We start from the raw sequence: 15451 nt of genomic DNA on the forward strand, positions 1-15451 counted from the left end.
AAGTCGGTATTTCGAACCTTAACCATGCACATCCTGCACCCGCTCCTCCCATCCTCCAGAGGCGACCCTCAAAGACCGGGCCCTAAGGCTCCTCCGTCCCACCCGCCCAGGAGCGCCTACCGAGACACAGTATTTTTCCAACGCCTACTTTTAAATTCTTAAGTCCGTTGCTGCTGCATCTGACCTCCCAAGCTCCCAGAAGGTGGACCGCCTGCCGCTCCCGTTGTCTCGATTTCTAGCTCTCTTCAGCTCAATACTCTTACTGAGGAGTGACCTAGTAGATCCAGCGCCTAACCACTAACTCCTTACCCTTCCTCCGCTGATGTGAAACCCTAACTCCCCCCTCATCCGCGTGATGGGGGTTGGCTATGAGACGTCCTCCACGAAGTGAGGTTGACCCTGGGGTGGTAATGGGGGATTTGTCTGGAGTTATGCTCGGTGGATTGTTGTCTTTGTTCGTCAGTCTATGAGTTGGGTCAGTTGGTTTAGGATCTGTAGAACTGAAATCAAACGTAGGCTCGCGCGGAATTCCTGGCGCCCCTTATGACCATTCGTAACGAGGAGGGATTTTGGGTCCTTCAGCTTCCTTCGTCAACCTCAGTCGACCTTAAGGGGGCCGTAGGTGACCCTTCTTTTTGTCCCGGCTCCTTCGGCTTCACCTTGTATCCTCAGCTTTGATGGTTTGGAATAAACCCGATATAGACCATAGATACCGCATAGACCCAAGAGGAGACTTACTGCTGCTCCCAATATCGGACTCAGGGGGATTGACTGTTTTGGGGTCCCTTGCGGGAGAATGCGGTCCTCTGGTGAATTTCTGAGTTGTTCCCCCTTTGGATCCCGTTGGGATTTTGTGGTTGCATCGGACTGTTCGGGTAGGTTAACACCTTCTGCGTGTGTTTGGCTTGACACAGTTTCGTCGTTGGAATGTTGGCCGTCGTCTGACGGGAGAGGATTCAGCCGGGTTTCTAATTCTTGATGTAGGTTCTGGTTGGGGAGATGCACGGTTTCTTTCTGATGTTGGATTTGGACGGGTTGGGCGGTCCCTGTTTCCTTGTCCTTTCCAGAGGTCCCAGTTCCTTCCTCCTTCTGGGATTTGGGGTGGGCCGTCATGGTTTGTGGGGAGTCCCCATAGATAACGCTGTTGTCTCGGGCTGCCTCATGTCGTTGAGTCATGGTCTGGCTTATTTTAGCCGCAGTTTCATTGGCCTTCCTTTGGTTTTCCTGTTTTATTTTTTCCACCTCTTGGGACGTATCTCCCGTTATCAGCTGGAGGCGTCTGGTGGGCTTAGGGGGGATCTGTGGTTCCTCGGTGAGCTGCATCAGTTCCTTCTTCCATAAATTGATCCTTGCTTGAGATGAGAGTCCCTGTCCGCCATCACAATTCAAGGTGTCCCCTTCCATTTCACAGCTCCCTATTCTTGAGATGTCCCACCCTCCCGGCTTTATGAAACCCCGCAACTCATAGGGACGCCCATACTCTAAGCACTCCTTCATGCCAGTATATATACTCAACAGAAGACCGACTTTCCTATATGTGGCTGACGGATCGTCAGGCTCTTTCTTTAACTTAGATATCATGTCTGACAGTTTTGTGATTTGTCTATCTTCTTCGACCTTCGCAGGATCTTCCAATTCTATAGTCAACTGCTCCCAGACGTGTCTGCATGTATCCCGATCTCGTCGGAGGCTCGTGTAGTCTGTGGCTTCATATCCACTCAGTCCCCTCATGATACACGTGGTGGCCACTAGCATGTTCTGCCCTCCGGTGTCCCTGTCCCACGGCTCAGTTATACCCTTACTTAGCGCCTGTTTCCAGTGGTCCGTTTCCCACAGGATCTTCTGCCCCTTCCCCTCCTGTACTACTATTTGGCTCATTTCTAATGCCTTCATTAAAATACACATTAACATCCCCCTCCATTTATACTTGTCCTGTCCCTCAGCCACTAGGTCCCTGACCAGTCGGTGCTTCCGTTCGGATATCTGAGGCCAGGCTTGTCTTGTGTTGCTTTCATTCATTAGGCGGCCCCACTGGCCTAAAAATCCCTTTACTGCTTCTTTCTGCCCTGGGAAGGTCCCTAAGCAATACGCTTCTCCGCCCCTTTCACATTTCCTCCCAGGTTGCACGACTGGGCGATTGGCCCATTCATTTTCTTTGTCTCTTCTTAGTTTGAGCTTCTTCATTCCTTATTCAGTTATCTTCTTGCCATCTGGAGTTCCCCTTCTCCTCCTGCCTCGGGGTCCTCACCCGCTTCGTCAGCTACGATTGATTCTGTCTCTCTTTACCTTTCGCTCCTGCGGTTCCTAAGATCCTACTTTCCGTCCCTACTCTCCTTTTGCCTAATCATTCACGTGGTCGTTCATCATGGATCTCTTAGGAATTTTGGGTCTTTGATATACCCCCCCCTTGGCCTGTTCACTCTCCGTAGTCTCGACCTTCAAGCCCGTTACATGTATTTCTCCTTTTTCCCTGTGATTGCTCCTGAGAGTACTGTCCAATCCCTTAAAGATATTGCTGCCTGGCCAGTGGGGCTCCGACTGCTCCGTTCCCCCGCTTGGTCGTTATGGACTGGGAATCTTTTTTCCAATATCTGAGCTCTCTTGGGTGGGGAGAGTTCCTTCTCCTGCTTCTCTCCTAACCCTTCTGATACTGAGGCTCTCAGGTTCTACTTCCGCTATTCCTTCGTCTCCTGATATCCTCCTACTCTTGCTCTGAGTCGAGTTGTCCTTTTGTCCCCTGGCTTCGCTCCTTGGACTCAGCAATTTATTTTTCTTCTTTCTCTCGTTGTCGTTCTCTTGGGATTCCCTTTTATCGTCTGCTGGGGGGTTAAGGCTCTCATCCTCTCCTTCCGGAAGATTCCTCTTTTCTTAACTCTACCTCCTCTCCCTCTTGCCCAGTAATATCGCTCAAAATTCTTCCTGACCTCCTCCTCCTACTGATACCTTTTCTTCTTGTTTAGATACCTCTTGGCCCTCTCTTTGCCAGGCCCCTTTGGGGATCAGGAGGCAGCTGTTGCCCCTCATCCATTACCATTATTTACCTTACCTCATCCCAGACTCTTCTCCCCTCTCGGGGGGGAGCTGTCATCCTTCCTGAGAGGTTCCCTCCTATTCCCGCGCCGGGAGAGCTGTCTGAAGGATCTTCAGCGGCTCCCTTGTCACCTCGTCCCGAGTTCTCGAGACTTCTGATTCAAACTTCCACCTGTCCTCTTCTTGAGATCTGTTGGTGATACTTCTTTCCGCTTCTGAGTCGCGGTTGGGGTTTTTCGGGTCTTATTTTTCCTTTGTTCTCCCTTTTTTGCGATCTCGGTCCAACTTCTTCTATTATTAGTTTATGACTGGGCTCTCCGCCTTGGCGAGCTGGTCCTGAGGAAGCTTTCTCGATTGCTGTCTCAGCGGTTAAGCTCAGGTGAATATTCCTCCTTGCTCTTTACTTCTATTTAGGTCACCCATACCTTCATCCTCCTTCGGTTTTTTCTAAACAGATTGATTTATCCTTGTCCCCCAGGGGCTCTGGGGATTTTCTGTTCATTTCAGTCATCCCTCTTGGATTCTTCTTTAAGTAGATACACTTCCTTTTTGTCGGGTGCCTCTTCTTCAGATCTGTTTCTCCTGTCTTCACGTTAAAGCCTCCCTTTTATCAATTGACTAATTCTTACCTGAGACATTGTTGGTGCGGTGTCGGAGGTCCGGGGGGGGGTGCTATTTGTCATTTCATTAGTCTCCCCTATGGGTCCCTTGCCTACTCTTTCTTCATTCACTGGCCCCTTTGCCTGGGGTGTTTTGCCATACTTAATGCTAATCAGGGTTGGCTGTTCGGCGTGTTTGCGAGAACGCTCCTAGTGTTCGGTTCTAAATCTCACTCCCCCGTTTCAAATTTTCTCCTCCTTCGTCATGCGTTTCTGCCATTGTAGGCTCCAGAAGCTGCTTTCATCAGTGGTTATTTGGTGTTTTGATTGGAGGGAGAAGCTGGGTTTCGACTGACTTAGTCCTGTTCTCCCGTCCTGACCCTGTTCTATCCTTCTTCTGAACCTTCCTCTTGACTTGACCCTTCGGGGAATCGAGACCATTTATCTTTCCTTGAGGAATTGGGTCCGATTCTTCTGTTGCTATACTCGTCTTTGCGAGGAGTTTGGGTCACTTATTCTTCTATCTCCCATTTAATGTTCTCCTTGATTCTTCTTGTTTCAGTCTATAGGCCCTTATGCAATTACCTACACTGACTACTAATCTCGGCATCGGCTGGATTTATGACGTCATTTGTGGTTTCTTTTCATTTTTTAGCACCGTGAATTACTCCGTGCCTCTTTGCGGAGAATTCCTTTCATCCTGTGTCTGTTTACATTTAACTCCCCTCTCTCGTTAATAATACTTCTATCTCTGGGGTCTTTTTCGGATAGACTTCTCTTGCTGGTCGGCTGTTTGATCTTTTGGGGAACTTGGCCTGGAGTCGTTCTTAGCTCGAGTCCAGACTCCAGGACCTTCTAAATTCTCTTTGGTTGGCGAATCTAGATGTTGACTTGCCTCGTGTTTCCTTCGGTATGTAAGGATGAGGCTGCTCTCGAGTCTTTCGCTGGACGTATTTCACAGAAGCTATCATCTCCTGGGGTGTTGTCGTTCCCTACATTTACGTCCTTTGACTCGCTGTTGTCCATACCAATCCCCGTAAACTCCCTTCGCTCGTGAGTGAGTTTCTCCTCCCTGGGGTTGCTGGGCCGATTGGGCTCATTATTCTCCAGATACGAATCTCGATTTGCCCGCGGTGGTTGTGTTGCTTTGCAGTGTTCTTGCAGGAAAGTGACCATGTCCTTTTGAGATAAATCTTTTGGATGGCTGGCTGCTGCTGTGTGGTGGAGTGATTTCGCTGTTGTTGTCTCTTGTTTTGTTGGTCCATCAGGTTCTGTTAGATTGAGTGGTTAGGGTTCTTATCGCTACTTTCTTTCGATGTATATGGTTCTGACTGGGTCAAGATATATGGCCTCACTTTTTTATAGTTGGAACTTCTCCCTTAGACTTGCTCCGGCCTTGAGGATGTTCATAGAATGGCTTTTCTTAGGGGTTGTTTTTCGAAATGCTTGGTGTATAGGTTCTTTTGAAAGATTTCGTGATGTCAATTCGCTTGATCGACTGATATACCTTCATTTTGTCTGTGGTGATTAATTCTCCTTTTCCAGTTGATCCATTTCTCCTTCTTTGCGTGGGGGAAAATTTTTCTAGTGATTCTTGGATTTTGTGGGGGTTTTATTCAGGTTTTCTCCTTTGCCTATTTCTAGATATTGAGGAGTATAATATAACATCATTGACTGATTGGTGGTTTCATATACCATGTGGATTTAACCTGTATTGAGATGATTGATCTTACTAGTCGGTTCAGTCTTTGGAGACTCCTTAGTACTTTCTGAGATTGTCCTATTTTTCTGTTAGATTCTTAGCACTTGTCTCCGGTGCCGAATCTACTAGAGTTTCATCTGAGAGGGAGGGGTTTTCAAATCTTGGGCGGTTGAAGGTCATGTATAGTGACTGACTCTTCATCGTTCTAGATTTTTAATTTCGGCTTTTTGTCATAATTTGCTCGAGGCTTATCCGATTAGTTATCCTTTGAGGTTGGGTTTCTTCTTTTGTTAAACCGACACTCTTCTTGGGGCTATCTTGTATTACAGATTCTTTCATTCGGTCTGTTTTCCTCTGGGATCCTGTGATTTGGTTGACTTGATTGGAGGACTTATTGTTCGTGAGAGTTTCGTGATTGGGTTAGAGATTCCCTATGCCTCATTGCTCCTTTCGGTCGTTTCGGTGGGACTAGGGGTAGCTTTGGGTTTGTTGGGTTTTCTTGAACTTTTTCTTTCTCAGGTTGTCTTTTGTCGAGGTTTTAGTGTGGGGTAATTTTGAATCTCTTACGGACAGTTGTGATATTGTTTATCCGGGCCGTTCTTACTGTGATGGGGGGTTTCTCAGGCTACAGACTTTTTTTCTGGGGGGATGTCTGAGGGGGGATTCAGTGAGAGTTCAGGAGTTGACCTGTCATTCTATATTCTCTGAGTTGGGAGTCAACGCTGGCTCTTGTTTCGTCTGCGGCTTCTTCAGGAGGAGAGTTTCACTCTCTGCAATATTTTCCGGGAGGATCCTGGTTGCAGCTGTATTGATGTCAGAGGGACTATGGTCTCAGTATATGGGAGTGGAGCTTTGTTTTAGTATAGTCTTAGGGAATTTTTCACCTCCCTTAGTGGCCTTGGGGCTGATGTTTTGGGTTTGTGCGTCTCATACCTGGGATGGCATGGGCGCATATTCAACTTCACTTAGTTGAGAGCTTGGCGATCCTAGTTTTGCTTTGGTTGGTTTTTGGGAGCCTCCTTCGCTAGCTGATTCTCTGTTGTTCTCCTTGCTTTTTCTTTTGACCAGCCTGACGATATTTCTCATCTAGATAGTTGCCTTACATCCCCTGTGATACTTTAGCCAAGAGGAGAGTTCCCTCAGGGGTCATTCAGTTATTCCTTGTTTTTATTATTCTGAGTTTTTCTTTTCGTTTTTGCTCGGGCGTGAGATGAGGTGTTGTGCTCAAGTTGTTTGGGGGGGGGGGGTTTACGTCTAGTTAGTTTATAATTGGTCAGTCCTCGACTTGTTGGTGGATTATTTTAAGTCCTACCTGGGGGGGGCTGATTTGTACGAGATAGGGGTCCTTCCAGGATTGTTTTCACTGAATTCTTTTCGTCCTGTTTCTTCCACTTCCAGGGGTTTTCTATATAGACTGGAGAGAATCTGGCTCTTTCTGGTTCTGCTATTGATCACCCGGGAGATTTGGTCAGCACCTGTGATCCTCAGTCTTTTGGGCTTCCCCTTAGGGGGGTCTTCCACTATTCCGCCTGGTTCGGAGGGGCCATAACTTATTGATATCCTCTTGAGTTTGTTCCGGTACTGGTATTCACCACCACGTTAAGGTGTTGCCTTTAGAATGGGGGGGGACCGTTCTTATTTCGTTCTGGTTTTAATAGATTCATCACTTGGCTGTTGTTTCTATATTTTAAATAATCTGTTCCTTTCGTCCCTTGTCCTATATGAGGTATTAATCTTTTGTCAAGAGATGGTTCTTAATAACATATTCCGCTGGGGATTTGGGTCTTTTGTGGAAGCTTCTCTTAAGAGTTTTGTTAGGGAAGAGGTTATTTGTACCTGCTTATCAGATTTACTTGTTGAAGTTCTATATATGACCTGTCATATGCAGGATCCTATTACGAGGAAATAAACAGAGTTAAGGACTAAAGATTTGGATTAGACGATTTTCTATAATTTATAAGGGCTGCTGTAGGAATTGAGTTTGTTTAGATCTTCTTTAGATTTCACCATTCTTCCACAATTACTCCTTCAGTAACTTAATTACATGATCTTTTTCTGGGGGGAACTTCTGTCTTGTTTTAGGGACTAAGTGAAATCTAATCCTGATTAGGATAGAACACTAAGCACTTTTTTTCTATTATTTATTAACTTTAGAACTCTACTAATTAGTAATGTACATTCAGATCATATAATACTTAGGTGCCGTTAGACACATTATTCTTCTGGGTTGTTGATTATAGTACCTTCCCTTTGTCTTAGCTTGATGAGCTTAATGTCCTTAGGATAGATCGGGGTTTCCATAATATGAGTTATATACCCTCATATCCTTTGATAAATAATTAATTAGACCTTCTATAATGATTTCCCTATTTAATACATTGGGAATCATAGGAAATATATCACGAGATTTTTATTTGCTGGACTAGAAAACGACGTATAATTTTAGATGTTCCTCCTTCTCATTTTTGGTTCCTAAATATTAGGCGAACGAGAGAAAGGAATAAACAAAGAATCGGAATAAATCCAATCATTCACTATGCCGATAAAATGTTCTTGGATTTCTGTTATATCACCCTCTTGCTATCAATCAATCCTAAAGAATAAGTCTGCCCGTAGGTAATATACTGTGGTGCTGAACTCTTAAAGTTAAAATGACAGAACAAGATGGGAAGCTGAGATTAAATAGGAAATGAACCCTCTTTTAATACGTGTAAAAAATAAATAAAAAAATCCTATACCCTCGTAACATGCCCAGAGTCATCTTTTAGCTTAATTCATAGATATGTCATTCCTTAAGGAGATGATATATTTCTTAGGACTATTACTTTAGTGATAGAGAAGAATATTCCTATCACATTAATTACACTTTAGAGGGATTCTTCTTGTGAGACATTTACGAAATCATAAGGATCTTTAGCGAGGAAGGTTGGTGTGTATATTAATTTTGATAAAGTGAGTTGGGGAAAATCTTCCACATGGTCCAGTTCACAACTAATTCAGTTTGCCGGTTCAGGTTGTCGGATATATAGAGTATAGCAGGCCATACTATTTCAACCTAGCTGCTGCTATGCTATGGGCGGGAGTCTCAAATATTTTTTACATGATTGTTCGGGAATAAGACTTGATACAACTCATAAAGGTTACCACAGAATGTCTTCAGAATTGCTCTTAATAAAGCGCGCGAATATTAAAGTCTTGTCAACTCACCTATGATCCTTAACTTTCGAAGTTTTCGCGGATATGCCTAATTCCATATTCTTTTGCTTCAGAATAATTCTACTTTGCCGGAATGCAACAATACATTCGGGGTCATATGCAGCTTGGAGGCTCTCAACATATACTGTAGTGTACGCTTAGTTGCCTTTGATGAAAACTCTCAATTTAAAGTATGATAGTTTGGATTCTTGATTAAATTTAGTGAAATACGAATTTCAGTTGGGAATAATTCCTTAAAAAAACATATGTTCAGCTCAGATTCCAATCTTCGCACCTCTTCTAAATGTAGTTTCACGTCTGAAGAGGCACTTCCTTCCTGTATTCGGCTATGGGGGGGCTCAAGGCTTATGGGTAGGCTTCCCACCTTTATATTTTTCCTCTAGATTCTGTCCGTTTCCTGTTCTTTATATTCTTCCCTAGGTTTCATTCTATTTAGGAATAACCGTTACTTTCTCCTTTTTCCATTTTGAGTCAAACCCGTCCTTTTTAAATTCATATATAATTTTGTTCTGGGGCCATACTTCTCTCTAACAGGAGGGGGTACGCGCGATTCTTAACTCATGAACCAGGGACTTATATATAACACTCTGGCGCAACTTATCCACACATCACATGAGTAAAAGGGCGGTTTATTGTTTTCATTCATTCTCAATGAGTCTCCCCATTGCCAAAATACTGCTATATATAAAAGGGGGGAGGACTTGTCAAAATTAAGAGGTTATTCTCATAGCCACTTTGCTCATACTTTGCAATGGAATAGAAAGAAGTAAAATAAAAGTCTTGTGAGTAGTGCGATCCAAAGAATTGGAATCCTTATATTCGAAATCAGGGCAATACAGAATATACAGGTAACAAAACAACATTCATGTCAGACCTTTGATAGGTAGTGACCCATGCAGTCAACATAGATATCTTAGGATTACGATTCTAGATACAGCAAGAAGGGACACCTTTACACTAACCGTAGAGACACCGAATGTGGTAACTCTTCCAGATTCTACATCAGAAAGTATGTTATATCTTTACCAAAACAAAATAGCTCTTAAGGAATCCTCTGAAACTTCAAAGAAGAAATAAATCTATTTTAAACAGTTATATATTTTCATGTATAACATCACAAATGGTATCATAAAATATTACATCCTAGGACAACAAATAATATTGTAGAGTTTTTAATCCAAGCCATAACGCCCAATACAATCAGGAGAAAATTTAGTACACCAATTAATATAGGTAAGAAATTTCGTACTTATATATCTTACTCGCTAATTGCGAATAATCGCGTGTATTCTGAGACATGAAAGTTCGCAATAAACTCCTCTCTTATTTGATGTGGTATTCGGCCCTGTGAACATTTTACCTCATATATTACTGTAAGTGTTCTCTGTCGTGTTCACCTTGTTTTTTTGTGGGATCATTTCCTTTGTGTCAACATTGTTTTAGGTACTCTTATTTGTTAGTTACCTTTGTCCTTTTTGTTTATAGCGTGATAATTTTCCTTTGCATGCTTCCTTTCAGCTTCATGTTTATGTCTGTTGATTCTCCTAAGTCAGTTATATGGGTTTACCCTATATATTTATTCTTCCTTTGAAATGGAGAATTTTGCTTAATATCGCAGTACCTTCAATGCATAAACTTCATTTTGGCCATTTCTTCTACTTCATTTTTCTCTTCTCCCTTTCCCTAATATGATAAATGGTTTGTATGTTATGGATATTCGTATCTTCTGCTTAAATCTGTTCCCGTAACATTAATGTAATCAACAAGGATGATATTCCAGCGAGGACACTACTTGGCATATATTACTACATTTAGGATACCGCTTTTCCTCAAATAATGCTATTGCAGATACATCACAGGAATTTGTAAAACTGTTATGTCCTCATATTGCAGTTGGGATTTTAACCGCTTCAAAAATAAGGTACCGCAAATGAGAAGACATCAGTGCAGTATGAACAATGGTTTTATTCAAATAACGAAACGTCCAATACTTCATCAACCCTATAGTAATATTAGGGACATAAACCTTTAGCTCACTACATACTAGTGCGGATATATTATTACGCTTAATAAAATAGTGCCCCCTATATAGGAGCACTCTGCGTATATCGAAACCCTTCAAATAATCGTGCTTCGGAGACATGCATAATCTTCGCACAGTTGCTCTTTGCAAATAAGAATACTACCCACACGTGAAATGACTCACAGAATATAGCTCCACAGGATGCATTACTCTTATGCTACTGTGGTATTCAGAGAATAAGACTCTGCAAATATGACTATAGTTCATCCATTAGTACATTCATATAACAGTACTACGGGAATTTCCACAATCTTCACCGTTGGAAATGAATACACATCAGTACTTTTCAGGCAATATTTTTCCTGGAATCTCCATGCACTTCACAGAATAGTGCCCGACTAATAATACCACTCCTAGAATGTCAATATTGCACACACAAAGGTACTCTTTACATTATAGTACTCCGAGTGCACCAATATTCTTCAAAGAATAATATTCCACATATCCCAGACGATTTGCACAATCACGTACTCCATATAATGCATTTGTTAACCTTATATCGGAACACCTGAGATATCGGTACTCCAGGGATATGCGTACTCATTATGGTACATCATTCCATACATAATATTATTTATCCTAAAATAAAAGTATTATTTTCAAGAATGTACCTCTAATATAAAAACACTCCTTCTACATTGGTACTGCTCAAATAATAGTGCTGTCAGGATAATCATACTCAGGCGCCCACAGAACTTCGCACGTAATGTTGGTGTTAGTATAATAGCACTCCAACTCCTCCATATAGCTAAAACATTAGTACCTTCATATAACAGTCCTATCGGAACATCTGCACTCCTGGCCATGAAACATCTGGACACATAAATAATTCTCACGGATTATTTATCGTGGAATATCCAGGTATTTCATAGAATAATCTTCTTCATATAATGGAGGCGTGAACTCTGAAGCCTTCGCATAAACTACTACATGGACATCAATACCCTTCCTATAACAGTATTATACTTACATTCCCAGGTTGCACCCCCCTTAGAAATGGACATGACTATTCTGCAAACAAGAGTACCCCTGGCAGGCTTCTGCTTTTCAAGTAACGAAACGATAAGCATGTCAGTATTTTGTGCACATGACTATTACGGACACGTCAGTAGTATTGGTACAATAGCCCTCCAGGAAATCCTTACCCTTGACGCGACTCTGCACTTCAATTAACAGTCTTATTCCTGTGACACTGCTATTCACTTAGTAGTACTCCAGGACCATCGTGACTTCTAAAGCAATAGTACAGCAAGGATAAAGGTGCCCTTTCACACATGTGTATATTATTTCTGCTTGATGGTGCTAGTATATCCATATGGTTCTGCTATTTACACATCACATAGGTTGCCATACTGATAATAGCCAAACAGAAGTAATATCCTTATAATGGCTCCACATAAGCCACAAAAGAAATACGTCCATCAGAATATGAAGGAAGGAAGAATTCTAATAAGAGAGAATGAAATACAATACAGCATATCCACAAGGATGAGGCCAGAGGGGCATTTTGAGAATCATACAGCCAGAAGGGCATCCTCACGATGATGCGACCTGTAGAAATATTTTCACAATAATAAAGGCAAAGGAACATCTTCAAGAGAACACAACAAGAAAACATCCTGAACATACCAAGAGAAAAGAAAACATCTTCATAAAAACAATAAAAGACAAAACAGCATCTTAACGATGCCACCCAACAGGGGCATCTTCATAGAGGAGATCAAACATACGAAAACATCTTCATAACTCCGCGGAGAAAGGTACATCATTGTAGAAAAAATGACACACACAGAAGGACATCTTCACGATGCCACGAGAGGAAAGAGCATCCATATAAAACGAATAGAAAAGAAGGATATATTCAGGCAAGTACCGGAAAGAAGCATCATAGGAATGCCCCGAAAAAGAGACATCTCCATAAAAAGAAGGGACTCGCAGAAGAATATCTTCCCGGTAAAATGGTAAGAGCAAAAACCATCTTTATAAAGGAGTCAAAGACAAAAATATCATCCACATAACGCGATAAAAAGAATCTTCGTAAGAAAAATGCAACACCAACAGAAATTCTCATAATGACGTGGCACAGGCGACCTCATCACGGCCCCCGAAAAGAGAAATATCGTGAGAAAATAAATGAAACAGAAACAGGAATCTTCATAATGGCACGGCAGAAGGAACCATTTCTATAAGAATGACGAGCGAAAGAGTATATTAAAAGTACACGTGGTGAAATGGATCTTGCGAAGAAAGATGCCGCACAAGGAGAATACACTTCACAATGACGTACCATAAAAAAAGAAAACTCCATAAAAATGGAACAGGAAATATCATCATGGAAAAGGGGTAACACGCAGAAACATCTTCATATTAACACAACAGGAAGGATATAGATATGCGAAAATGTAACACAAGGAAGCATTGTTATAATAACCTTCCAGATACAAGCATCCTTAAGAAAATGCCACCAAAAGAGAAGGAATCAGTGCCGCGGCAGAACGGTACACATAACAGTGACATGGCACAAGGACGGCGCATTGACAGGGAGGGGGAGCATCATAAAGATGCAGGAGAAAAAAGCATCATCATGAGGAGACGACACAGAAAAAATCGTGATAAAAATGCAACAGATAGACGCATCTTCATAGAAATGCCAGGGGAACTGGTATCTTCATCAAGAGGCTCCAAAAAATGTCATCATAGACAGACCCTTCAGGAAAATTCCGTCAAAGGAATGCCACATAAAAGTGTATCGTCCTGAGAAAATTAAATAGAGGAATATATATAATGAAGCGGAAAGAAAGAGCGCGCGTGCATCGGATATATAATACATGAAACCACCCCTCCGAAAATTCATCCACATGAGAGGACTTTGGCAAAGTGTAGCCACAAGAAGCCACTTCCGGGAAGATCAGGCAACAAGGACGTGCGTCCTGAAAAATTAGACCAAATTAAATGACGTTTCCCAAATTACCAAACGTGAAGCTACATTTGCACAATTACGACACCTGAAGGAGCGTCCGCGAAAATTAGGCCAGATTAAGCGACGGTCGCGAAATTACCCCACGTAAAAGGACGTTCGCGAAATTACCCAACCTAAGACGACTTTCGCGAAATTATCCCACATAAAACGACATTGGGAGAATGAGGCCACATAAAAGAACGTTCTTGAAGTTAAGGCACAAGAAGCGACGTTTGCGAAATTACCGTACGTGAAACAAAGTTTGCCAAATTATCCCATGTAAAACCACGCTCGCCAAATTAGGCCACATGAACACGAATATATAGGAAAGGAGCGCCATGAAAAATTACTCTCATAAAAATGCAGAAACCTGGAAAAACATACACAAGAAGAATGCAACCTGCCGGGGGATACTAGTGAAAATATCGAAACATCCAGGAGCACACTCACAAAAACAATGGAGCATGAGAACGCATTCACAGGAGTAAGGTAACTATAAAAAAAGCCATCTAAACAAAACGGAGCACCATTTCACGCTGTACACATTGGAACTGAATATCTCTATTCCATTGCACTCATAGGAGTTTCAACAAAAAGGCATGAACCTATTTAGACGCTATAGCAGCCCTTTCAATTGTATGCAACAAACAAGTAAAGTTCAATATAAAATTAGAACTCATATTATACTACTTCGAATTCTACAATCCATTACTCCCTTTATATATGCATAGATGAGACACGTCATGAACAATCGTGTAATTTTAGGGGGAACATCTTTATGCGAAATGAACAATCTTCTAATTTGAATCAGCATATACTGGTAACTACGTTTTCCCTGTGCATAAAGATGTTTAACCATCCATACCATTCTTTTCCGTTCTGGTTGTGTTTTTGGGTAGTCCTTTCCTGTATGACGCCAGAGGGGCATCATAACTCACCAGGTTAACATTTCTTATTTTTATGACTCATGAATTAATCCCACAGATAGAAGGGAAAGAATATACATATATGTATGTATATCCATGGGTATATGTTCCATGTTCAGGTGTACAGAGGTCAACGACACATAGGCTGTTATCATTAGATGGTATCAATGTATAGAGGCATGTACATTATGTGTATTTCTTCAGGGAAGAGGGCTGTTATGCTTCTCGAAATTGATGTATTCTCAGTTCAGACTCACAAGGTAATTTGGCGGAACCTCTGGAAATGAAGCATGCTGTATGTTTCTTCCTTAGTTTATTATATTTCATGATATGCAAAATGGAGAAGTCGGTTATACTCACACATATCTGTTATTCCTAGTTTCTTCTTACGACTCAATACTTGAATTTTCTCCTAATCTTTATTTTCTATCTGTTGTAATATATTATAACCACCCCCACAATTCCTTCACTATTTTCGCTCCCTGTCTTATTATATGTATCGGGGGGTAATCACAATAAATTCATGCATCATGATTTTCGTCATTCCTTATCGATTCTGGTTTTCTCCTGATTGACATACTTTGATTTGGCTCTATGCTCCGTTGCTTTACATACAAATGTAATACTGGTCTTTTTCTGTTTTTCTCCTTGTTAAACTTTGCCCATAATAAGTAATCCTCCCCACCAAATTAATCAGACCGCGTTACCACATTCGTAATAGTGAGCGGCTGGCGTAACTGGACAAGAGAAATGTCTAAATATAATTATTGCAATATCTTCTCCCCCCCATAGGGTATTGTATGGCGAAGAATGCTTAACTCTTACTATTCACCCGCATACGTCTTCCCATTTAGTCAATCTTTTTATTCAAAATCGATTTCTTCTTTACTTAGGATTAAACCGGGGTAGTGACAGATTTGACAGTTCCATTAATAC

General features: G+C 41.8%; 4 protein-coding genes across 4 annotated transcripts; 1 reads left to right on the forward strand and 3 right to left on the reverse strand.

Annotated features, from left to right (window-relative positions):
• Positions 1-597: 597 nt before the first annotated feature.
• On the reverse strand, positions 598-2184 carry C922_05433 (hypothetical protein; the record flags this gene model as incomplete). The annotated part of the gene is made up of 1 exon (XM_008821004.1): positions 598-2184. One exon carries the CDS (start codon positions 2182-2184, stop codon positions 598-600), a length of 1587 nt encoding a protein of 528 aa, XP_008819226.1.
• Positions 2185-2340: 156 nt separating this feature from the next.
• On the reverse strand, positions 2341-3034 carry C922_05434 (hypothetical protein; the record flags this gene model as incomplete). Its single annotated transcript, XM_008821005.1, has 3 exons — positions 2341-2519; positions 2652-2816; positions 2965-3034. The coding sequence occupies 3 exons, from the start codon at positions 3032-3034 to the stop codon at positions 2341-2343; spliced, it is 414 nt and encodes a 137-aa protein (XP_008819227.1).
• Positions 3035-4508: 1474 nt separating this feature from the next.
• Positions 4509-4805, reverse strand: C922_05435 (hypothetical protein; the record flags this gene model as incomplete). The annotated part of the gene is made up of 1 exon (XM_008821006.1): positions 4509-4805. The coding sequence occupies one exon, from the start codon at positions 4803-4805 to the stop codon at positions 4509-4511; it is 297 nt and encodes a 98-aa protein (XP_008819228.1).
• A 7604-nt stretch (positions 4806-12409) lies between these two features.
• On the forward strand, positions 12410-13388 carry C922_05436 (hypothetical protein; the record flags this gene model as incomplete). Its single annotated transcript, XM_008821007.1, has 2 exons — positions 12410-12591; positions 13010-13388. The coding sequence occupies 2 exons, from the start codon at positions 12410-12412 to the stop codon at positions 13386-13388; spliced, it is 561 nt and encodes a 186-aa protein (XP_008819229.1).
• Positions 13389-15451: the final 2063 nt, after the last annotated feature.

This window comes from Plasmodium inui (assembly GCF_000524495.1).
Source record: "Plasmodium inui San Antonio 1 unplaced genomic scaffold supercont1.72, whole genome shotgun sequence".
Taxonomy (NCBI): Eukaryota; Apicomplexa; class Aconoidasida; order Haemosporida; family Plasmodiidae; genus Plasmodium; species Plasmodium inui.